The following is a 24075-nucleotide window of genomic DNA, read 5'->3' as shown; positions in this document are numbered from 1 at the left end:
CAAAGGGCTCTGAGCCACATGTAACTCTGAAACACATTTGAGCTGTTTTGCTGGCCGTGAAGATTGCTCCTGGACACATTGACTGAATTTACCTGGTTTTCTGAAGGGAAGCATCGGGTGCAGTTTTGACACTGTCACCATCTCTGAATTTTGCAGGGTGCCCACTGGTGATCTGCATCATCTCTGCAGCTTCAGCCCTGGACTGTTATGGAGAAATTGGCAAGTGAGTACAGAAAGATCTACCTCTGGTTCAAATATGAAAACAAGTAAGATATGGGGGAAGGGCAGGACTAATACTAAATATCTTCCCACAGGGCCTGATTCTGGGCACCAACAACTCCCATTGACTTCTAGCACTATTTATCACTTGTGCATTGCATGTTAGGTTTATATATTGAGGCTATTTGCACATTTACTATGGATGGGCCCAACTTTGAAAGTTCAGATCCATAATCAGAGTTGAGTATGAAATTCCTCAGAGTTTGGAGATGAGATGATGGAAGAAATTCTTAGATCTAGTATTCTGGTTTGGATTCATCTCTTTGGGCACTACTGTAATATGACCAATAGTAGTAATAAATACACATGCATATGTAAGGGTATTTATATGTTAACTTTTGTTTTGAGCATATTTATTTTACTAATAAAACTGAATTGCTCAAGGATTCTTTGTTTGGACTGAAACAGCTAACCAGCTCTCCTTTTCTTAGTCTTCGTTGTACTTTTTCCCCTGTTTAAAATGTGTTAGGAAACAGCCACCCACAAACAGTTCCCAATGAGACTGCTCAATATTATAGTATTCTATTCCATAAAGAGATACTGCCTCCAGCAACACTGATGGTGGAAGTTCATGCTAGGTGATCTTCATTGTTTTTAACATGTATGTTACATGTAAACTCCAGTTTTGACTAAATACAAGGATCAGAAAGCAACAAAACTAACCAAAATACTTGATGTAAGCAATGTAGTTGTAGCCTATGATTGCAGATGTGTTAACGGGCCACTCTAGCTTTAATTTTCCCTTACAATATGTGCTAACTACTTAAGTTAAACAATCTGTTCCATCTTGCATTTTGCTATGACATTGAGGGGTCCCTTCCCAGACCTGAAGAGGAGCTCTGTGAAAGCTCCCAAGCTGGTCTCTCTGACCAGCAGAAGCTGGTCCAATAAAATATATAACCTCTCTCACCCTGTCTCTCAAAATAGTTAGTGAACTCCCAGTTGACTTGACACCTTTTGTTTAGATCTAATGTGGAGGTTCAGGAGGAGGAGGAGTGAGGCAGGATTGGAGGACTGAAGGCCCCCGGATGGGCGTAAAAGATCTTTATAAATACTTGCTTATTGGGGAACAGGATTTTGAGAAGGAAGCACAATCTACCTCCAGGAATCACAGGGCTTGGAGTGAGGGAGGAATAGAGGGTTACTACCTCTGAATTAGATCCATATCTTTCCCGAAAAGCCACTGAGGAAGTATTGGGGCCATTGCTGGAGTTGATGATGATGCATCCTTTTAAAAGTGTAGTAAATGCTGATTCTGAACCCTGTCCACTTCTAAATCACAGCCGCTCAGCATAACACTCTGCCCCCCTCTACTGTGGGCCGAACCACAGATAAAGGTTGATTAGCCAGGTACAGCCTTGGCTAACATAGGTGGGTTTTATATCTCAGGCAGTTGAGATTCATAGGTTTAGAAAAAAAGATCACAGGTCCCCATTGCTGACAACCTATCCAAGGGCATGATATTACACATCCAGCAGTCTCCTAGGCAGTATGCCTTTCTCTATGTGGACATAAATGTTTCCAGCCAACAGTGTTACACATGCTCTGAGCACCCCTCTGGCTGTGCTTTGTCAGAAGGATCCAATAATGCAGAGGCTGAGAATGTCTGTAGTAAGAGAAGAGATGATTGACTGATTAAACAAGTTTAATCTTAATTAGTAAACCAGATTTAGAGATGGTTTAGGGATTAAAATTCTGAACATTGAGTATGGAGCATTGTAAGCAGAAAAAGCAAACCCTAATCTAGGGTGACCAGACAGGAAGTGTGAAAAATCGGGACAGGAGTGGTGGGTAATAGGGGCCTATATAAGAAAAAGACCCCAAAATTGGGACTGTCCCTATAAAATCGGGACATCTGGTCACCCTAAACTAATCTGAGAGAATACCAAAGGGCCTAATCCTGCAACAATTTACGCACGTGAGAAAACTTTATTTTGATAGGTAAGGTAATTCATGTGCTTAAGTCATTACAGGATGATGCAGGTTGTTTGTTCAGTTTTTGTCCTTTCCAAACGGAAGATGTAAGAACTAAGCCAAAAGTTGTCATCCCCTTCCTCATCCCCCAGCAGCCTGAAGAACAAGAGAGGAAGTCTTAGATTTTATTCTTGCTGCAAAGACAATTGAAATCCTCTCTTCTGATGAACACCATATTACACGGTGCAGCTGCCAGAAAGGACAGCTTCGGTATTCTCTCTCTGTGTCTCCTGCATACTGAAGCAGATAATTGCAGGTAGACTTCCCTAGGCAATATACAAATCCAAAAGAGACCTTGCTGGAGACTCCTTGAGTAGGAGGAGTGGGGGGAAGCAAGAGGATGGAATTAGCTCTATCCATGTTTCCTGTTTCAGAATTTCTCAGCCATTCTGTACCATAGTTTCTTCTCTTTTTAAATAGCAATGCACTTAATGAGATGACCTCATGTTTGATCTTGCAGCAGTGAATAGATAGTAACCATTCAGCTTTCTCCCTGCAGTTGCTGGCTTTCACTGAAGAACGGAGCAATCTGGGCTTTTGTGGCCCCAGCATTGTTTGTAATTGTGGTATGTATACTGGCTGCTACCAGCCTCTCATTGCACGTACGGTTTTACTTGAAGGCACAGGCCTAAATTCCATCCTCGGTAACACTGGGCAGCCCCACAGAACTCGATGGTATTGCATGGTGTCTGTCTGAGCTATTTTCTTTCTGTTCATTCAAAGGCCCTCATTTTACTTTGATTGACATGTTAGTATTTGTTTAGGTGAGCTGATTTCTACACTGTTAATTTTACTAGTCCACAGTGCATGTCTTCTTGCTGATAGGCCTTAAGCTGCAACAGCCACTGAAATTCTAATGGGGAAAAACGACATGAAAACCTACTAGTAAAGCCTGCTGTATTCTAAATGTATCTATGTCCCTCCAATTGAATGCTATAGGCTAGATTCACAAAGGGACTGAGGCACCTAACTGCCACTTTAGGTGCCTGTATCCTAGAACCAGACACGCTGATATTCACAAAGCCACTCCTCAGCTGCTACTGAACCATAAATTCACTGTGCACCTAAGTTTTTGCAGTATGTGCATTGCAGCTCCACTTCTGGCATCTAGATGCCTAAACTCCAGTGTGATTCAGAAACCAGGGGAAAAGAGCTCTTCCTCCACTAAATCCCCTGCAGGGCCCAAGCTGGGAAATACGCTCTGGTCATGCTTATTGGATTGGTCCCCTCACCTGTGCTCACAAAAATGGCTGGGGGTGGGGAAGGAGGCGGAGCAGGAGGCACACGCCTGGGAATTGAACAGGCTCTCCCATCGCTGCTATAACCCCTGAGTTATGGGATATCTGATGTGAGGGCTCTCTCAGCCTCTCCCATTGAAGCTGTGCCACCATGAGAGAGACTCGATAGCCTGGTGGTTAGAGCACTCGCCCAGGATCCAGTCCCCTTGCGACAATGACTCTTATCCAAAATGGAGCAGAGACTGAGGGGAGCCTCACATCACAATATCCCATAAGCCCAACACTTAGGGCACTCACCTGAGAGGTGGCAAATCCCTTACCCCCCTCAAGCAGAAGGGAGACTTGAAACAGGCTCCCCCATCCCAAGTGCTCTAACCACTGGGTTAAAAGTTATGAGGGAGGTCTACTGTCACCTTGCTAGCTACCTCCTGCCTCCAGGAGAGGTTTCACAGCTGAGACTCCCAAGCAGAGGAAGGTGTCCCTCCAGCTGAGATTTAGGCACCAAACTTCCTGATAGCCATGAGGCTTAGGACATGTGCCCTAGGCAGAATTCAGGGGGCGGCATTTTGTGCGCTCCCCATGGGAGCTTCCAGTTCCACTCCCATCGTGCTGCTGGAGAAGGACCCTCTGCCAAAATGCCGCAGGCGACAGCGGCAGTCATGGAGCTGCTCAATTGCCTGCTGCTGTTTTCCGCGGCACGTCGGCAGAAGGTCCTTCTTCAGGGCGCGACAGGAGCGGAACTGGAAGCTCCCGTGCCCCTCAGGGGGAGCGCACAAAATGCCACCCCCAGAATCCTGGTGCCCTAGGCGATCGCCTAGGGTCACCTAATGGAAGCGCTGGCCCTGGCCCCCTCTCCTTGGCATCTTCCCTGGGCTGGCTTTTGTGAAACTCATTCTTCCTCACCTATTTCCCTCCATCCATTGCATAGGAAGCCTGAGAGCTGAATTCAGAAAATGATGGCTTCGCATATCCTAAGTGCCTAAAAATTAGGCATGTCTCCAGATGGGCCTGATCCTAGAACACTGACTCTGATCCCATTCAAACTTTGAGGCTGGTCAGGTTTGGATCCAAACTTCTCAGCTTAAGTTCATCTCTGTAAGATGAATCCAAAGCTTCTCCTCCTCTGGGGAAACTTGGGTCCAAATTCAAACTACATGGTTCATTTCTATGTATGAAGATCCATAGCCAGAGCTTCAAAGTTATTTAGGTGCCTACCTTCAAAACAATGGGATTGTTACTATGTTATTAAATTGTCCTTAGTGTTTATGGGACCAGGGATCTCACCCTTACTCATACAAATTACCCACATGAATAATGATTTTCAATGTGAGTAAGGGATGCATAGTTAGGTCCTATGTTATTAAAATAGCAATAATATATCTTTTAAATACATGTTAGCAAAATATTTTAAAAAATGAAAACTTCCATATTAGTAAAGTATCTTTTTCCCCCTCTGGTTTATTTATACACAGCATAATATGCAGTATTTCAAATAAGAGCATAGCTACAGTACTTTTAATAAAACTATTTATTATGAAGCTATGACTAATCAAGTTATAGGAAAATCACAGATACTACTGTTTGCCGCTATTAAAGCAATAAAGTTTATTAATTTAAAACCAGAAACTTGAGAGTTACTATAGTAACTCTCAAATCAAACTATGGTGGCTTCCATTAAAATCTTTATAACCTTGCCTTTGCACGTACATAACATTATTGCAGTGTTCCATATTTGTAATTTTGTGACTACCCAGGGAATAATGCAAATACCATGGTAACAGTAACTACTTGCAAGAGTTTATAGCATCTCAGATAATAGCTGTAGTACCGGAATACAGTCTTGTGATAATTTATAGTCCCTGTAGAAATTAATGCCTAAGAAACATATAGTAATATGAGAGAGAGATTTAGACCAATGCCTGGTGGTGAAAAGTTCTATATGGCATTATTATTCACAATTGCTTCTTCAGCCACTAAGCAAGTATCAGAAACAAGCCTTAGTCACTCCATAAGTTGGGCTAGATTTGAACTAACACTCTAAAGGCGCATGGATCCGTGTTTCTCTCCTGAGCCATCCAGTGTTTTAAAACACATATTCAAAGTAAATATTTATGATCAATAAACAGAACAAAATCTTTGCCAAAATAATTGCCTGCTGAGTACTGATTTCTAGTGCATTTGCTGGAGGAAAGAGTAATATTGTAAATATAAAAGTTAATTAAAAACATTCAAAGCAGAGGTTATTAATGTGCATCATTTATTATGAATGCTATGGTTGGCAAGAGCAACTGCAATCCTCCTTGGTCAATGGATTTTGACGTCCAAGGAGAGAGAGAGGCAGGTCTAGAAAGAAAATACCTGCAGACCACTTATAAAGTGGATGCCTTATATTATATTTCATAGGCCAGATTCTCTGCCCTGCTCTACTCCCTTTGTACCACTCTGGCAGTGCAAAGGGATCAGAGACTGGCCATGTCCCTCCAGCCAGGGATACCCCCAGCTAATGTAGCTGGATCCTAACCAACCCTCTGTAATATAGGGGAGAGTTATTGGTGTGGCCAGAGCCCCAGCTGTTGGATGGTTCTTTGGGGACACTGGAGATCAGAGCAGCCCCCACATTGCTCTTAATTCTGAAAGGGTCAATGGTGGGGAAATTTGGCCAAAGATACTAGAGCAAGTCTCTGTTCTTATAAACAAGTGTATTGGGATCATTAACGAGTGTGCAGAACAGACCGCTCTTGGGTTTTTAAATGCCTCATCAAAAAGATTCCCCACACCAAGCAAACTACAGGCATTGAGTTCATGCAGCTCAGAGGGCCCAGTCCCTTCACTAGTATTCAAATCTATTGTTCTTAGCAGGCCTGGGTGTTCAAACGTGGGGCTGCGCGCCCTCAAATCCCATTGCAGTCAGTGGAGCTTGGGGGCACTCAACACATTGCAGAAATAGGTAACAAAATGACTAGATCCCCACCAGCGGAGTTCTGCGGAAGGTACCATATGGCCTGCACATTCCCCTTCCCTGTAACCATGTGTTAGGGCTCTACAATGATATGAGATTCAGGCTGTTCCTTCCACTTTGGAATGGAACACCAGGCACTACAGTTGAAACGCTTGGTGAAGGAATGGCTTGTTAAACCAGGCCCGTTACATTCAGATGGCTGCTTTGGGTACACCTGTCGGTTGTAATGATTTTAATCGTTCCAGAGAAGAATGCAGGTTCATGACTCAGTTACTGATACGTGAATGTATTACAACGGTTTAATTATGCCCACACATTAAATTACAGTGAACTAGTGTTTAATCGCTTTCATTATTTAAGGAGTCAGGGTTGTTTTCCAGGATTAAGGAGAGCATTACTCCCCTGAAAACCTCTCTATAGCATCATCCTCTGATACTGTAATCAATGAGGCCCCTACGACTCCTGTAGTAGGGCTGTAGGATCAGGACAATAATGCAAATGAGAAGTAGATAAACATATTGATTAGAGTAACCACATGTCTGTGTTAAAGGCCTTACCTTGATTTTTAAGTGACGAGTCCAGATTCTGGGACATCTTTGCGGTTTTAGACAGAGGCTGAGTGGCACCCTGGTCCACGAGCTCTATGCCACTTTCCTGCATGGACACCAGCAAGGGGTCTGCGGAGGGGACCTGCAGGAGAAAGCAGAATGGGGAGTGACTGGAGCATACTGGCAATGCCAAACTACACCTGTCCCCCACAAACTGTGCATTCTGTGCTCTCTAAGGGGATACGGCACAAAAAGCACGCCCTGATTATTTCCCTGGTAGAGCAGCAGAATGGGGGCCTCGACTTTACCATAGCGGGCTAGACTAGCAAAGGAAAGTTCCAGTGAGATGCCCCCAAATGTTCCTGGACCTACAGAACCTCCCAGCCATTGTGTTTGCAAATGAGCACTGACACAAGCGAAGAGGAGAGCTCCGCATACAGCAGGTGCGGAGAGTCACCATGTTCACCACATCACAGCATTTTACAAGCATTTAAATTCCTACAACAGGCTTGATTCAGTCCTGGTAAACTGGACATTGCAGCTACTCCCAAAGGGGGTTGACAGTTGGTGATTCCACTGCTTCCCTCTAGTGGGGCTACAGCCAGGGATCTGCTGGAGTGTTGTCAGGAGATCTGCTGAATCAGGACATTTCATGGGCAGTGTAGCCCAGCCTGTCTCCCACTCATTCTAGGTGCTGTGAAAAGTCCTAGGGAAGTTAATGGTGATGGAAGTAATTGCTAGGACTCTATAGACATTTAACAGGCAAGGTGAAAAAGCTCATGTCTCAGTTTTACAAGCGTGGTATGTTGACTCGGCAGAAACTGCCTCATGCCAGCAGCTGATGATGAGATGAATGGCATAGCTGAAGAATCCCATGTGATAGGCAGAGAATTTCTCTCTCCTGTAAAAGGAAAGCACAGTTGTGCAAGTGACATGTAGGTGGGTGGCTACGGGTGGGGCAGAGTTGATGGAAGAGCCCTGGGCTTTGTTTTCATAACATGATCATTTTTTTCTTGTGTGCTGTAATTAAAGCTGACCTAAGTCCAGGTGTGGACATCACATGTTAATAGAATTAATCTCTTGACCTAGCTTCTGCCTCTTGGAGAGGTGGATTTACTACAGCGACAGAAGAACCCCTTCTGTGTCTACAGTACAGTGCTGCAGTTGTGCCGCTGTAGCGTTTCTAGGGTACAGAAACCTGTAAAAAATGGTGAACGACTGAAATAATTCACTATTCAAATTGTTTCCTCATTGACTCAGCACTTGTTGTCTTGCTGTGTAGGAAATCGGAGTCAATCAGCATAATCAAGTCCTCCTAAGCTAATGCCCAGTATTAAATACAGTATTAAAGCCAGTATTAAATACAAAAGGGAAGATGATGAAGAACTTACTTCTGGGTGAACTTTGACATCAGTGGCACTATTCGTCTGAGTAATTGCTCACCAGTGTAAATTAGGGCTAAACTACCTGGCCCTAACTTTGTATTTGTTACACAGTATTCTTGGCAGGACAAGTTATAGTCTTATGTGGATTCAAATATTTGGAGAAAGAAAGAGGGAGCCAAATGGAGGGAGGACAAATGAACCGGGGTAGTGTTCTTATAATAATTTGCAAAATATTCCAAATCCAGCTCAGCCCAAACGAGCAGCAAATTGTGCCAACTGAATATTCTACTTGAAAAATGGATTAATATCCTAGGGATAACAGCAAGGTTTTAACTTGTGGTTTAAGTGTGTGCGTGTGTCTATATATTTGTATTTAGTCTTCCTGTTATTTAGCAGCAAAAGCTCTTTAAGTAGCAAACTAGTCATTAGCTGCCTGAAATGTTGTTTTGCTAGGAAAGCATGGCTTAAAAGGCAGTACTTAAAAGCAGGACTGCTCCCACTCACAGGGTTTCCATGGCAGGGGGCCTCGGCAGAGGAAAATGGCATATAGGCAATCATTCCATGGGAGGAGCAGGCATTGCAGCCCCCTCCCCCATGGACTGGAAAGAGGTGCCTCTCTCCAGATCTGTGCAGCTCCTGTGCGTCTGCCTGCCCCAACTTCTGGATCATGAGCAATGCAGAGGCAGTGGAGCCATGCTACTAAAGCTCCTTCCACCAGGAGCTGCCCCCTTAAAAGGGAGTTATGGAGTGATGAGGAGCTGTGTCTGTGGAAAAAGTTAACAAAGCCTCCAGTAGTTTCCCCAAAGGGCAACAAATCAACCACCACCTCCCACACTTTGACCATGTATGGAATCGCAGACCCCAAAAGTGCTCGCTTTAGGATTTGAGGCAAGGGACACAAGAGGATGGTGCCGTGAAGAGCTGTAGGGCAAACTTCTAATCCCTTATGTTAGGCCTTTAAGAACATGAAGAAACCTCCATGTAATATCCTGAAAATATCGAGCTTTGCTATTAGCTCTTTCTGATGATTTGAAAAGCAAATTAATCTTACACTGTGCCCAAGGAAACATCTCTCCAAAAGAATCGGTATATTTGGAACAAGGTAGTAAAGACTTCTGGCAGACGGCTTTGTTCGTTATCAGCCATCTGTCTCCTTCCTGTGTTTTCATACATATGATAGAATTAAGGCAATTCTAGTGAAAATCCAAACTCCTGTGCATACTGTGTGATGGGTAGTAGCAAAGACATTGAACAGACCAAGAAGGTAGCAATCATGCTGGGGAAAAATTTGGACAGTAGTTTGCTGGTCCTTTATGTTGCTTTGCCATAAATCATTACTTTCCTAGGCTGATCCCATCCCATTGCAAGAATTTCTCTTCAACAGCAATTTTGTAAAAGAGTGTGCACATCTGAGTGAAATCACCACAACAAAGAATTCTGTACCATGTTGACATGGGCTAATTGCTTTTTCATTAGTGTCTTGGAGATGACATTCCTTTGGGAATCGGGGCTCGTCTCACCATGCAATCCATGCCTATGAATGGTCCTTCTTTGTAAATACTAAACACTGAAAGCAACTTGCTGACACACTCATACTGAATAGTACCTAGAACCCAATTCTGTAAGAACAAGAGCTAGCTCTTACACAACACTTTTCATCAGTAGGTCTCAAAGCAATTTACAAAGGAGGTAAATATCATTATCTCCATTTTACTGATGGGAAAATAAATGAGGTGAAGTGATTTTCCCAAGGTCACCCAGCAGGTCAGAGGCAGAGCTGAGAACAGAACCCAACACTCCTAAGTCCCAGTACAGTGCTCTATGCTGCAATGCTTCCCTCCACTGACTTCAAAGTACTTTTTATTATGAGTAAGGGAGCACCTAGGAGCCAGAGTCTGCTAATCATGGATCACCCTGGGGGCCCAATGTTCCACTCCTGTTCTCATTACGTAGTGCCTTGCTCTGCAAGTAGCCCCACTGATTTAAGTCAGTCTGCTTGTGGAGTGGGACAGCGGCAGAACTTGGCCCCTAACGCTTAGAGACCCTGAAGCAAGAAGGCACTTAAGCATATGCTTAACTTTAAGCAGGCAAATAGTTTCACTGAACTAAGCACATGCTTAGGTGCTTTGCTGGAGAGGGGCACAACTGAACAACTCTCAGGAGCTGAGCTTCCTTAATTTTAATCCCTATCAGTGCCTGAGCCCTAGCACTTTTTCTTGTTTAAAATAAAGTTCCTTATTCATTTTTTCTACTAAAAAACATGCAGCATTTTTGAAAGAATTAAACTGATGATAAGAAATCAAATGTGAAAGACTAAAGCTAGGAAAGATGACAAGTAAGGGTCTGGTTAGAACTTTCCATCAGTGCCTGCTTTACTGTATATCTCCTTCATTCCCAAGTCTTCTGCCATGCCCTGACCTGTGATGCAGAACTCCCATGTATGAATTCTTCTAAGCTACACTCATGAAAATCCACAGGAACTCCCTTTAAATCAATACGATGACCCCACAATTGGTCTGGTGTAGCTGAGAGCTAAATTAGGCCCCTTGTTCTTCCAACTTTGAACATCCATCTGCTTTAACTGATTAGCAGCATATGGAAATGCAGAACACCCACTACAGATTTCCCATGTAATTTAGCAGTGCTGCCAGAATAACTTGAGATGTTAGTGTTGCTATTAATGATATTGCGATGGCAAAAAAATTAACTCATCCCCAGAAAATTAAGGATGGGTGAATCTGTTCAGTTAACCCCCTGAAATTTTGCTTGAAACTCATGTGGAATCTAAAAGAGTTTGTGTTTTAATGAAGCTTGGTCAATGAACTTCATGTATTGGAAACTCTTTTTTGAATGTGTCTGCACCTTCCAGGGTCTGTCCTAGAGTGACTGCAAAAGTCCCAAAATGCCAGGCATAAAGCTTTGTTCATGGAGTTTCTGGACTGCACAAGAGAAGCAACAAAAATCTAATGAGATTTGGAGGGAAACTGGATGAAGCACAAATAAATTCAGATTAAAAATTTAGCTAAATAAAGGAAAGAGCCTGTTTCTGCCACATTTCCAGCCCAGTGTCGTAGGCCTGTATTTCAGATGAACAATCATTGGATCATTACCCACCTCTAACTGTAACCGAAGCCCCATTCCTGCTCCCACTGTAGTCAATGGCAAAACTCCCACTGACTTATTTTAGAGGCAGATCCTGCAGTTAAGCCACCCCTAGATACCTGTGAGAGATTTGACAAAAGGTTGCAGGATCAGGTCCTGCAACAGCAGACATTCCACTGCAATTCCAGTTATGGGGTCAAGCCTTGCTTGCCTGTTGGGCACCCCCTTCCCTTAAACAGAACTACTTGCATGAGTAAGGAATGCAGGATGTTGCCCATATACTTCAACTTTTCAGAAACTGGTTCATAAAGTTCATAAAGAGAGAAGAGTGATGCTGAAAGGACAGCCTCGGTTGCCGTTGTAACTGTGGTCCCCGTCGTAACTGTGGTCCCCGTCCTGCAGTTTTCACTTAGGTGAAATGTTCTTCAGCCTTATCCAAAGCTCACTGAAGTCAATGGGAGATTTGCCATGGACTTTGGATCACCTGTCACTCCTATTTCTTAAGCTACGTCTTCACTACCGGCCATATTGGTGGGTAGCAATCGATTTCTCAGGGATCGATATATCGCGTCTCATCTAGACACGATATATCAATCCCCAAACGAGCTCTGTTGACTCCAGAACTCCACCAACTCGAACGGCGGTGGTGGAGTCGACAGGGGGAGCCATGGATGTCGATCCCGCGCCGTGAGGACGGTAGGTAACTTGATCTAAGATACTTTGACTTCAGCTACACTATTCACGTAGCTGAAGTTGCGTATCTTAGATCGATTTCCCCCCTAGTGTAGACTAGCCCTTAGACTAGCAGCTGCTCATCACCTCCTAGGATTTGGCCCATTAACTTTAATGGGAGTTTTGCCCAAATATAAGCCCTGGAAATCAGGAGAGCTGGCTATTGTTATTAGCTATGTTTTTTAAAAAGAAGTATAAGCAAGTTCCTGAGAATAATAAGGCAGAATAACTGCAACCGTGAAGGCAATTCTGGCCTTTCAGAAAAATAAGAAATAGGAGCAGCATTCAATTCCCGTATCTAAACGTTTATCCTTCTAGCTTGAATATTTTAATATGTGAGGTCTCTGTATGTGTGTCTCCCCCATTATATTGGGTTGTAAATCTGCAGCAGTTTTAAGGTTGTGTTATTTTGTAAGGTAAAATACAATGGTGTTTCATCAACCCAACATTCTTCTATTCATATTGTTGACAAGGTATTTACTCCAGATGTCAAAAAAAATCATTGGTGGAACATTTCAGTGGCTGTATTTCAGTTATAACGAGTGCAATTGCTTCCATACGTTACTTGCTAGCACATTAGCTATGAACTTCTTACTTTATTAATCTGTTTATTCAGGCTAGATGTGAACACTAATTTCCCAGAATACCTTATCTGCTCTAAAACTACTTCTTAACCTTCTTGCACAAAACTCATTTCCTGATTTAACCCAGTGTTTTGAGAGAGCTTTCGTCCCCTGAGTATTGTAAGCAAATCCAAACTGGAGTGCAATTAGACTTTGGGAATATTGGGCATTTCAGTAGATGCAGGGTACAAGGCACTAAAATATGGAACTGTGGAAATTTAAGAATTTCTTTGCTTATTTTATGAAGAGTCTTTATTTTTTGTAGTAAGATCAGTGTTCTCTTGCTATGTGATATCAAGCTCACTGACATACAGCAAAGGGGACGTGGTGACAGTGACTTCACAGGAGATCAAAGAATTTATAAAGAACTAGCATTTCAGAAGTCCCAAAATATCAGGCTTCAAATAGTTTCTCATTTATATATAATTCTGAAACTGAAATTCAGCTACAAATGCTAAACCTTCCATGTTTTAGAAAACAGGTTTTGTTTGCATTTGCTTTGAAGTCTACTGGACTTACTCACACCAGTAGTTCTGATAACTGGATGGTATGGTCCATATTCAGTGTAGGCTCAATTCTGCCAGGTGTGAAGAATTTTCTGATTGATCCCACAACTTCCATTGAAGCAAACAGAAGTTGAGGAGACTCTGCTCTTCTCAAGGAACAGTCAAGCACCACAGGGGGAACAGAAACTTTTCACTGAGCCTTGCATTGGCTACAATGGGAATTTTGCCTGAGTAAAATCTGAATAAAGATCTTAGCCATTGGCTTATGCCTTCAGTTAGGCTCCCACCTGAGTAAGATCAGTACGATTTGATCCTGTGCTTGTGTGCAACTACATGAAATAGAGATGCGGGACCAAAACAATGAAATCCTTAACGCATGCTGAAAATGTCATCCACAATTAAAAGTAATGGGTATAGAATGCAAAGGGTTTCAGAACAGATGGAAACAACTTACATTAAATGGAAGCTAGAACTGCTTCAGTGAGTGGTATACATGTCACATCAAAAGTAAGCTGCTCATGGCTGCCCCTTATAGCCTGGTAAATAAAAGAAAATTGTATTTCCAAATGATGGGAGAGGAGACAGGGAATGCCAAAATTCCTATTCAATAATATTCAGACTATTATCCAAGTCCAGAGAGCTGGACCAGGACATTTGTTTACGAATGAAAATGGTACCAGCTTTCACAAGGAATTATTCATGTGGCTCTAGATCCAGTCCAGAGTGGGATTCTTGATTTCCTACTACCTGTTGTCCTGCAGTAATGATGGGCCAGATCCTCAGCTGCTGAGAGTAATCATAGCTATGACTGGACACACAAGCTGAGGATCTGCACCTATCGTCCAAAATCGACAAGAAACAGGGATTGGGTGCAATGAAGGAAAATATCTTGAGAAGACTCAGTGGTTATTAAACTTAAAAAATCCTAAATATTTTCTCATTCTAAAAATCATAATCGAAGCACGTATGTACAAATAACTACTTCTGCTCATTTTGGGGTGAAAAATAATTAGTAGCAGCCACTACAATCTGCATCCTCCTCCTTCTCCTGTTCAGATCTATTCTATTCTTCTTCCTGCATGGTACTTACTCCATAGTAAACACCACACACTGTAGTTAGGGTTGCCACCTTTCTAATGGCAGAAACTTGACCCCCAAGGCTTGGCCCTGCCCCTTCCCCCAAAGCCCCATCTCTGCTCCGCCTCTTTCCCAAGGCCCCGCCCCACCCCTTTCCCCAAAGCGCCATCCCTGCTCTGCCTCTTTCCCCAGGCCCTGCCCCACCCCACCTCTTCCCCCACAGCTCTGCCCTTGCACAACACATGCCTTGTGAGTAGCCTGGCCCCAGAGGTGGTGGTGGCAGCTGCCGCTGTGCTGCCTCCTTTCTCCTCCTTAGAGTTGCCACAGATTTTTAAAAAAAAAGTACATCAGGGATTGTCACATGGCACCGGACACACAAGCTGAAACCTGGACTGTCCGGGTGAAAACTGGACAGGCAGCAACACTAACTGTAGTTGGTGTATGACTTTAGACTAGAAGGGAGTGTACTTTCCCTGCCTCCCAGCTCTCTCAACAAGCTAAGGTATTTTGACAGCAAGACTGTCCCTCCAATAGCAAAGCTTCCTCCTCCTTTTCTTCACCTATGACTCTAGCAGGGATGACAAAGAATTCTTTGTTCTGTCTTTCAATGTCGATCTTTTCAAGATTCCCTGAATTTCTGGTGGGAATTCTTTTCATTACATGGATGTTTTTCTTCTGGGCCTGACATCCAGTGCAGCATGCCTTTTGTATAAAGCAGAGCTCAGGCTTAACATTTCAAAATGTTCTCATGTCAACACTGCAAGCAAATTTTGGTAAGTGGCAAGAATTCAGCACTGAAAGGTCTAAAGGAAGATGCTTTCTAAAACACAAACATACACACATTACAGTTTTCATGGCCAGTTTGTCAGCTATTGGTAGGTACCTAAGATATTCACATATAGAATAAGGTTTTTTGGCCTTGCAATGGTGGTCAAATCCATACTTCTGATGATGGGATGCAAAGTTTCTAACTAACTAATGGTCAATTCTCATTCAGCACATCTAACCCAAATCTCAATTTGCAGATAGTGAACATCCATTATAAAAAAACAAACAAAAAAACCCTGATAAGATGCTTTAAAAAAAAGTAGTCCAAATCCTAGCACCCCACTTTTCTACTGCTTTGTGCTAACTGCCAGAGAACCAGTGGGTTTAGGTTTCTTAGAACTTCCCCTGCACAGACCAAAATTATAGCCCTATGGTCGGAAAATTAATATAAAAAGCAAAAGTTACCCTTTTCTTCTGTATTTGTAGAATACAATTCAATGCACTTTGCATCTCTGACATATTCCATGCTCATTTCCCTGACTGAGTCCTGTTTTTTCTTATTTAGGTCAATGTTGGCATTCTCATTGCTGTCACCAGAGTCATCTCAAGAATCAGTGCAGACAACTATAAGGTGCATGGAGATGCCAATGCATTCAAGTAAGTCATTCTCATTCATATTACTTTGCAATAGAGAATCACCTAGAACTATGTTATGTCATAGATGATGGATATAGCATGTGCTCATCTCCGAACATTGGTAGAATGACTTGATAAGAAAAAAAAAAACAAGCGATCACAGTCAGCAAGTTAACCCCCCATTTTAATGCAGCCACTGAGCAACTGTGCTATGGAAGGAGGAGCGGAGCTGGAGTTAACCCCTTGTTCGCCAGGAACTAGGTAGCTTTCTTTACCCTTCCATCACAATCCCCTTCACATAGTGACTCATGACTGTGCCTTCTATTAACACTTTGGTTTCTTTCCCCTTAGAGAATAACTACATTCAAAAGTACATTGCACAGAATGCAACAATCATTTAATTAGTTTACACTGGAATATTTCAATATCTCCAGGTTTTCTGAGGATTATCCTTGATTTTGCCCCTCCTCAGCAAAATATTTAAGGGTGTGTTTACCTCAAAGTCCATCCCTATTCAGAAAAGCACATAGGCCCATGCTTAACTTTAAGTTTGAGCTGAAGTCCTAATACTCATATATCAAAGCAGTTTACACACTATGGTAGTGGCCTTTTTGATGGCCTAGCCAAAACACTGCCTTGACCATGTGCTATATTAAAGTACCGTCCCATCTAAGTGACACTTTAAATTAGATATGTCTCTGATATCTGAACACATGGACCCAATCCTAAATTCTAACTTCAATCCAAGCCCATAGGGTTGCACAAGTGTAACTGACAGCAGAATTTAGCCCACTGAATTTAAGTGAAACACAGTATTGTACAGCCCATAGAGACATTCTTGTATCTTTTAAACATGCTTCCTTCCAAATATAAAGAGGGCAGACTGAAAGATTTAATGTGTCTATTACTGAGTCACTCTAAAAATGTGTTGACAATTTGCTTTTTATGTTTCTGAGCCATGATGCACAGTACGCTTAGGATTTGGCGTGGCTATCCTGAAATTGAGACACGAAGAGTCATTTTATGATTAAATTACTCACCTAATTTTTAAAATGCCAGCAACTTTCCAATATTGGTGGCACTGATCTAATTAAAGTGAGTTTAGTTATTGTATATCTTCTGGAGTGAAGAGAAAAACAGTAAATATGTCTACACAAAAATCTATAAGAATTATTCTGTAATGAATTCAAAACACTGGAAATTAAAATGACTGGTGATTCTAGCCTGGCTGAGTCCCTGTGACCTTCAGAAACATGAAGGAATTACAGTACCTAAGGAGAGAAATGGCCATCTCTGCCAATGACTATTTGTATTTTCCATTAGTGCTATGAAAATAAAGGAACAGTCTCCATAAATTAATACAAGCTATATAGATACCATTGAGTACCTAGATACTTTGGTGACTGGTAAATATATACTGAGAGATTATGAATCAATACACACCATAGAAAGATGTATAAATCAATACATACCATTGGTATCTTTATGACACTTGTGAGCAGTGCAGGCGGGAGCACAGTGAAGTGCAAATGAGTGGAGCTTAAAGTCCGTAGTTTAAATAACACTAGGGACAGAGTTAGAATGCCTGACACACAGACCGAACATGTGATTTTTTCTTCTTTGTCCTGCTCTAGGCCATTTTGGGGTTTATCCAACCTAAGTCTGCCTCTGCCATTGTCCTTACTGTTAATAGTATGCTGATGATATAGATAATTATTTTTTATTAATTTTTCAGTGTCCCATACTGTGCTAGGCACCTGGCAGCACAGACAATATAAAATAGATGGGTCATTGTTGGCTAATTTCCTGTGAGTGTTATTCCAGAAGTGGGTCTTCAGGAGGGATTTGAATAAGGAGAAGATAAGTGGCTTTCAGGACCAGGTCCTGGAGTCCCTAATTCAGCAAAATAGTTAATCATATACTTAACTCTCAGTTAAGGCACAAGTTTGTGTGTGTTATTGCTTTGCTGAATCAGGGCTTCCATCCTTAGAGGGTGTCATGGAAAAGGGCACTGATGTGGATTGTTGGAGAAACGAGGTGTTGAACCTGATACTAATAGTAAAATCCAATTTCTTGCATTTGCAGTTAGCATTCCTTGCATGCTTAGGAGAGATTATACATTTTGTGTTAAAGGAGAGATGACCCCTTTCTTATTGCAGTTTTTCCAAGAAGAAGAAAACAAATCCCACCAAACTAAACAGGATTCTCTGGTGTTTTCACAGCTGCATGGGAGACTCTTTTCAGTATAAATTAAGAACCTAATACACCTCTACCCCGATATAACGTGATCCAGTATAACATGAATTCGGACATAACGTGGTAAAGCAGTGCTCGAGGGGGGCAGGGCCACGCACTCTGGCAGATCAAAGCAAGTCCAATATAAAGTGGTTTTAAGCTTGAAACAAAGCTACTGGGTGTAGCTATATCATTGTGCTTTCCAGCATGCTCAATTTTGCACCACATTTATCCCACAGATAGAGTTTCATTAGCTTGCTCTCAAATAAACTGCCAAATCAAACTCTTACTGAATGCTTCCCCACTGTCTTCTCTGAAATGGTCCAATGAGTTGGAACAATCAGTATCATTTATATAAAATGTAGACTTGATAAGCTAGTGAACCAGAAATGATAGTAATCACAATCAGCCAAGGAGAAAGCCATTACCACATACCAGTAATTAGAAAATTTCCTTAGTGTTTTACTTTGTTTCACTATACACATTCTCTTTGTTCTGCGAAGCTCAATGAAATGATCAGAACAGTCCCTTGAGAGGGAGAAGTTTTGGCCCCCGGTTTTGTTAAATTAAGGATTGAAATCAGGAATAGTTCGTTTTCCCATGATAGCTTGCAGCATAGTCCCAATTCCACTCCCATTGAAGCCAATATGGATTTTGCCATCAACTTCAGTGAGAACAACCCCTATGTTCCCTTTCCCAGAAAACTCTTGGAAGGATTTAGGATACACGTGTCCATTTGGACATGTTTGACACAGGAGTTACATATGTCCTGTTATGTGTTGTGATACACATGATCTTGATCCAACTTTTTGGAGGAATCTTCAACTCCTAAATTAGGCGCCATCGCATTAGCAACCATTCAGAAATGTTATTTGTTGTTGTTTTTTTTAAATGAAAGAGAGACTTGCTAAATTCTAAAAATCTAAACAGGCATAAAGGCACAGAAAACAAATGCCAAGATATCTGATATTGTTAAATCCTCCAGCTAAAAGGAGGTCACTGGCTTAATTGAATAAGAGCTTTATTTCTTCTACTTACCTAAACAATTAAAAAACAAAAGGAAGCCTTGCATTTTCTAATTTAGAATAGCTGCTCTATTATCTAGTTACATTAGCTAAATCTTTACAGCTAAATCACTCACACGCTTTTCGTTTCCTTGAACCAGGCATTCTTATTTTATGATAGGGGACACCCACACATAGTCTGCACACAAACACCCTCATTGATGGCATAGCTATTTGAGAGGGTTTTGCCAAACGTGCTGAGCTGCTCTTGTTCAAAGGCCTCCCAAATGTTTGTAAGGGAGCTTTTGTTAGTACATAGATATGTTTCCGTTTACTGTGGACGGGGCAGTGGATAAGGGCGTCTCTAGTGGTCTGCGTGCCAACAAAGAGAGGCAAGCAGACTGTGCCATTTACCATTTGCTAAATTAGTTGCACATTCCTGTACACAATAGAATCCATTTCAGAGACATTTAATTTCTGTTAGAAGGAAAACAAGAAATGGATCCCCTCAGCTCATTCAAACCTTATGTTTCTGTGTTTTGGATTGAGGCTGCAGTTCCTGATGGGATGCGATGCCGCGGGAACCAGTTAATGTAACTCCTTTCCTGGAGTGGGAACATTTACCTCTCCCCTGTCCTAAATGTAGTGCTGTAGAAGGTGCCACATTGTTATCTGAGGAAGCCTCCTGTGCATCACTGAATCAGATTACCACAGCTGTCATATGCCTCATGCTGATTTGGTGTCACTATTGAGACTTCCAGCATAGCTTCCTATGGCAGCAGTGGAGACATGTAGACCTCTATCCATTAGGAACTGCTCTGAAATCCACTAACTCAGTGGTGCCCAAACGTATTACACAGGAGGGCCACAAAAACATAAGCACAACCTCGTGTGGGCCAAACAGATTTAACGTCACCTGTATCAATTTATATTTTAAGTTCAGTTTTTTTATCTAAATACATATGAAACGTGCTATGTACAGTATTGCCCATTTACACGCTTGCGTAAACTAAAATGATGTAAACATAACAAAATGCTAAAGAATCAGCTGTTAGCATAGTGTGTTGAAGCAGGTCATGGGGCCTTATGAAATGCTCTGGTGGGCTGAGTATGGTCCATGGGCTGGGCATCCCTGCACTAACTCATTGAGATCCTAGTTTTAATGCCTAGGCCATTGAAGAATCACAGAGGTCACAGGGAAGACATTCATTTTCATAGCTTTTAAATGTAATTTAACCTACTTTTTGGTTGTTTCAAAGAATCAGCAGACACAGGGCTTGAGCCAGTGCCCAGAGAAGGTGGTGGGAGACCTTCCTTTGACTCAAATGGGAGTTGGATCGGGCACCCAACAAGCCATGCTGACTAAAAGTCCAAAAAACTCTTAGAAGGCGGAGAAACCAGTAGGCATTAGAAATATAGTGCAGCCAGCATTTGCTGCAAAAACTGTTCACCCAAGCTGAAAACATATTCAAAGAGGTGCACAAGACCTGGAAATGGTAGTTTGCTCTTATTTCACCAGGTACAAGGACTTAATGTACTAGGAACTATGGAAGTAGGAACTGTGCAACAGGATACATGAGTTCATACACACGCAAGCTATTCCCCTCTCATGTCAGTTTTTAATTGTGTTCTACATTTTTACTTTTGGTGTAGCAGCCAGCTTTGCATTTGCTTTGGCTTTTCCCTGCATCTGTCCGTATTCATTGCTAAAGTGTTTCTTGCATGATCAGCTTTGGTATGTTTCACACAAAGTTTTTCTAACTAGATAGATAGATATAGATATAGCTATCATTAAAGTTATCTTCTAACAGATGCAACTAAAAGTGGGCTCTGCTCCAGCAGCTCTCTGCTGCACACATATGTAGGGTTCATCCATGGACTCGAACCTTCCAAAGCACTTTGCAAAGCCATAAATTATATCCCATAAGCATAATGATTGCATTAAGGCAAATTGCACATCCATTTAGTCAATGGTATACTGCCCGTCATGGTTCTTCATGCCAGCCTCCAGCATTCCACATCTTCCTTTCAGCACAGACACCTTTTGTCTCAGATCAGTGTGGTGTATGCCAAGTCACATGATTATTTTTGCCAGCTTTGGTTTTCTCTCTAAGCAGGCATCAATCAATGAGATACTGCTCTGTATATTTGTCTCCTTTTTGTAAATGCTCCCATAAATAAGATGAAACAGGAGCTGGAACACTTCTTTAAAATTATCTCAATTCATCCTTTTGCCCAGTGTCCACTGGTCAATCACAGCACCTCTTAGAAGCAGTAGATTGACCCAGGGCCGGTGCAAGGATGTTTCGTGCCCCAGGTGAAACTTCCACCTTGCACCCTCCCCCAAGCCCCCGCCCTGAGCCTCCCCCTCCATGGCAGCTCCCCCACTCTGCCCTGAGGCACCCCCCCGTGGCAGCTCCTCACCCCCCGCCCTGAGGCACCTCCTCCACCCCAGCTCACCCCTGCTTCGCCTCCACCCCAAGCACGCCGTCGCTGCTTCACTTCTCCCGCCTCCCAGGCTTGCAGTGCCAATCAGTGTAGACGCTGCAAGCCTGGGAGGCGGGAGAAGTGAAGCAGCCACAGCGTGCTCGGGGAGGAGGCAGGGCAGGGGTGAGCTGGGGCAGGGAGTTCCTCTGCGTGCCGCCCCCCCACGCTCCCCTGCCCCAGCTCCCTCCGCCTAAATGCCGGTGGCAACCGGGCTGGCTGAAGATCCAGCTGCTGTGGTCGCTGCTGAAGAAAATGCTGCCCCCCAAATCCTAGCTCCCTAGGCGACTGCCTAGGTAGCCTAAATGGTTGCACCGGCCCTGGACTGACCAACATCAGCGTCTTTACCAAAGGACTCTCAGCCAGAAGGTGCTGAGACACCACACTGTGATTGAATCTTGCCCCTCTGTGAAATGCCTCTTCTGTAAGAAGATCAGCAGTGAGTCTGGATCTGGATCCAAACTTTCTCATAGGGTTCAAGCTGGTTAAAAGTGATCTGTGCCTCACTGGGTGATGAAAACTACAGATTAGTGCACTTAGTGCATTAAAAAAAAATTATCAGAGTTCCTGCTTACATTTGTTCTGTTAAAAATGAAAAAGGAGCTTTTCCTATTTGCTGAAGGAAATCTAGCCACTGGAAAGAGCTATCTGGCAAGTCAAAACTGCTTACAGCAATTATTTTTCTTGACAATTTCTAATGGCATGTAAGGAATCTCATTCCCTGCACATGACTTCGAAGGGCATGAGGAATGTATCTCATTGAAACTCTCTGAAGGGAGAGTAGTGGGGAGGGCTATAAAGGAAATACGTTACTATGAGAGTATTACGATGTTAATTACTGACCTGAAGTCCTACTGCTGATGATAATGTCGTAAATCTAATTAAATCTTTGGCTCATTGGATATGACAAAATAAAAATGCTGTTTGGGTCATATTTGATTAAACACATGTGGAAGAATCCAGAGATAAGTAAAAATACATGGGTTTAAACATGAGCAATGGAAGAACTACTAGTGCAATACTAATATGCAAGCGATAGATTGAATTTATAAATGTTTCCAGTTGTCTGTTTCCATAAGCCAAAGTATTAAGTTATTACCATTCTAAAGCTCCAGTTCAGCAAAATATTTAAGTATGGATTTAAGTTCATCTCTCTTCAGCACTTGAGTTAGGTTTATGTTGAGAGAGCAAAAAATTTTCCCAACCTAAATCAGGGCAAAAAATATCAATTTTGAATTTTTTTGCTAATAAAAAATTTAAAATAATTCAATTTGGATCAACTGAAAGGTTTCATTTCTGATAATTTTGAAATGTTTTTTCTAGATTTTGACTATTTAAAAATATGAACTTAGATTTCAAAACGCAAAGTTACTTTGTACTGTAAAGCTAGAATTTTTTATTTAAAAAAGTGAAAATATTTTGAAAATTCCATATCTTTTTTCTGAAACTATTTTCAAATAGAAAAATTGGTCTAAACTGATCTGTTCCTGCAAAAAGTTTGTTTCAATGAATCAGCATTTTCCTACAAAGGAAGTGTTTAGTCAAAAAATTCCCAACCAGCTCTGTTTAGCTCAGCACTTCAGAACATGCTTAAGTGATGTGCCAAATGGAGGATGGATTGAAACTTAAGTGTGACTTAGCTGGAATTCAAGCTGCTGACTTCCCCATCCTTTGAGTCATCCAGTCCCCTGCAATAAGCGTGACAGAGTGATAGTTCTTACTTTAATCCAAAAGGCTGGGATTTTCAAAGGAGACTGGTTAGGTGCCCAACTCTCATAAAAACTGAATAGGTGTTGGTACCTAATATGAGGCCTGGGATTTTCAAAGGAATCATCTAATGAAGTTATTTTAAAATCCAAGTTTTTAGGGTCTGATCATATTGACTTAAATGGGTGTTGGCTCTGGCCCTTTATTTCTAAATCCCATGTGAACTATACATTTTTGTAGGTAATGCAACATAGCAACAAAAACTAAGTAAGTACAGTGGATCTAGCTGAAAAATTTTGCTCTGCACAATACAATTTAAGAGACACTATAGGAAATCTCCATTGTAATACACTGGGTACCATTCACCACGGGGATGACTGGCAGATGTTTTTTTTTGGTGTTTCGTAGTTTAATGACTCCTATTCATCAGAGCTTAATGTAGATGAATAACAAGGAGGGCCACTGATGGAGAGAGAGTTGTTTTGTATGACTTTAGTACTGACAGACACCTGTATGTACAGAATGTACCAGCATGATTCAATATTCATGAAGCACTGGATTGTCTGAATAGAGAACTGTTGTAATTTTCATCAGGACTGCTTAATGTGTGTCTGCTTTCATATTTTAATGCCTAGAAAGAGCAGATTTTGTTAAAATTTGGTTCATTACATCCCTTTTATGAACCCCACAACTGCTTTTGGCAAGGAGACAGAAACGGATGAGGAGACACACAAATTTAGAATCAAAGTGGTCAAATGACTGCAACTAGACGATTTGTTCTTGCAAGATACTCAGCACTTGTTGTAGGTGCTGAACAA

General features: G+C 42.1%; 1 protein-coding gene across 2 annotated transcripts in view; it reads left to right on the top strand.

The window, feature by feature from the left end:
- The window catches only part of ADGRD1 (adhesion G protein-coupled receptor D1), a 249784-nt gene that overhangs the window by 197782 nt on the left and 27927 nt on the right, over positions 1-24075 (top strand). For both annotated transcript variants that reach the window (XM_050923502.1, XM_050923503.1), the window contains 3 exons: positions 157-223; positions 2753-2819; positions 15757-15848. In XM_050923502.1, coding sequence (XP_050779459.1) covers positions 157-223; positions 2753-2819; positions 15757-15848 — 226 coding nt within the window. The remainder of the gene's footprint in view (positions 1-156; positions 224-2752; positions 2820-15756; positions 15849-24075) is intronic.

The sequence above is a fragment of the Gopherus flavomarginatus genome, chromosome 15, assembly GCF_025201925.1.
Source record: "Gopherus flavomarginatus isolate rGopFla2 chromosome 15, rGopFla2.mat.asm, whole genome shotgun sequence".
NCBI classification, from domain to species: domain Eukaryota; kingdom Metazoa; phylum Chordata; order Testudines; family Testudinidae; genus Gopherus; species Gopherus flavomarginatus.
The sequence above is the reverse complement of the archived record's forward strand: the minus strand, read 5'-3'. Positions and strand labels throughout refer to the sequence as shown.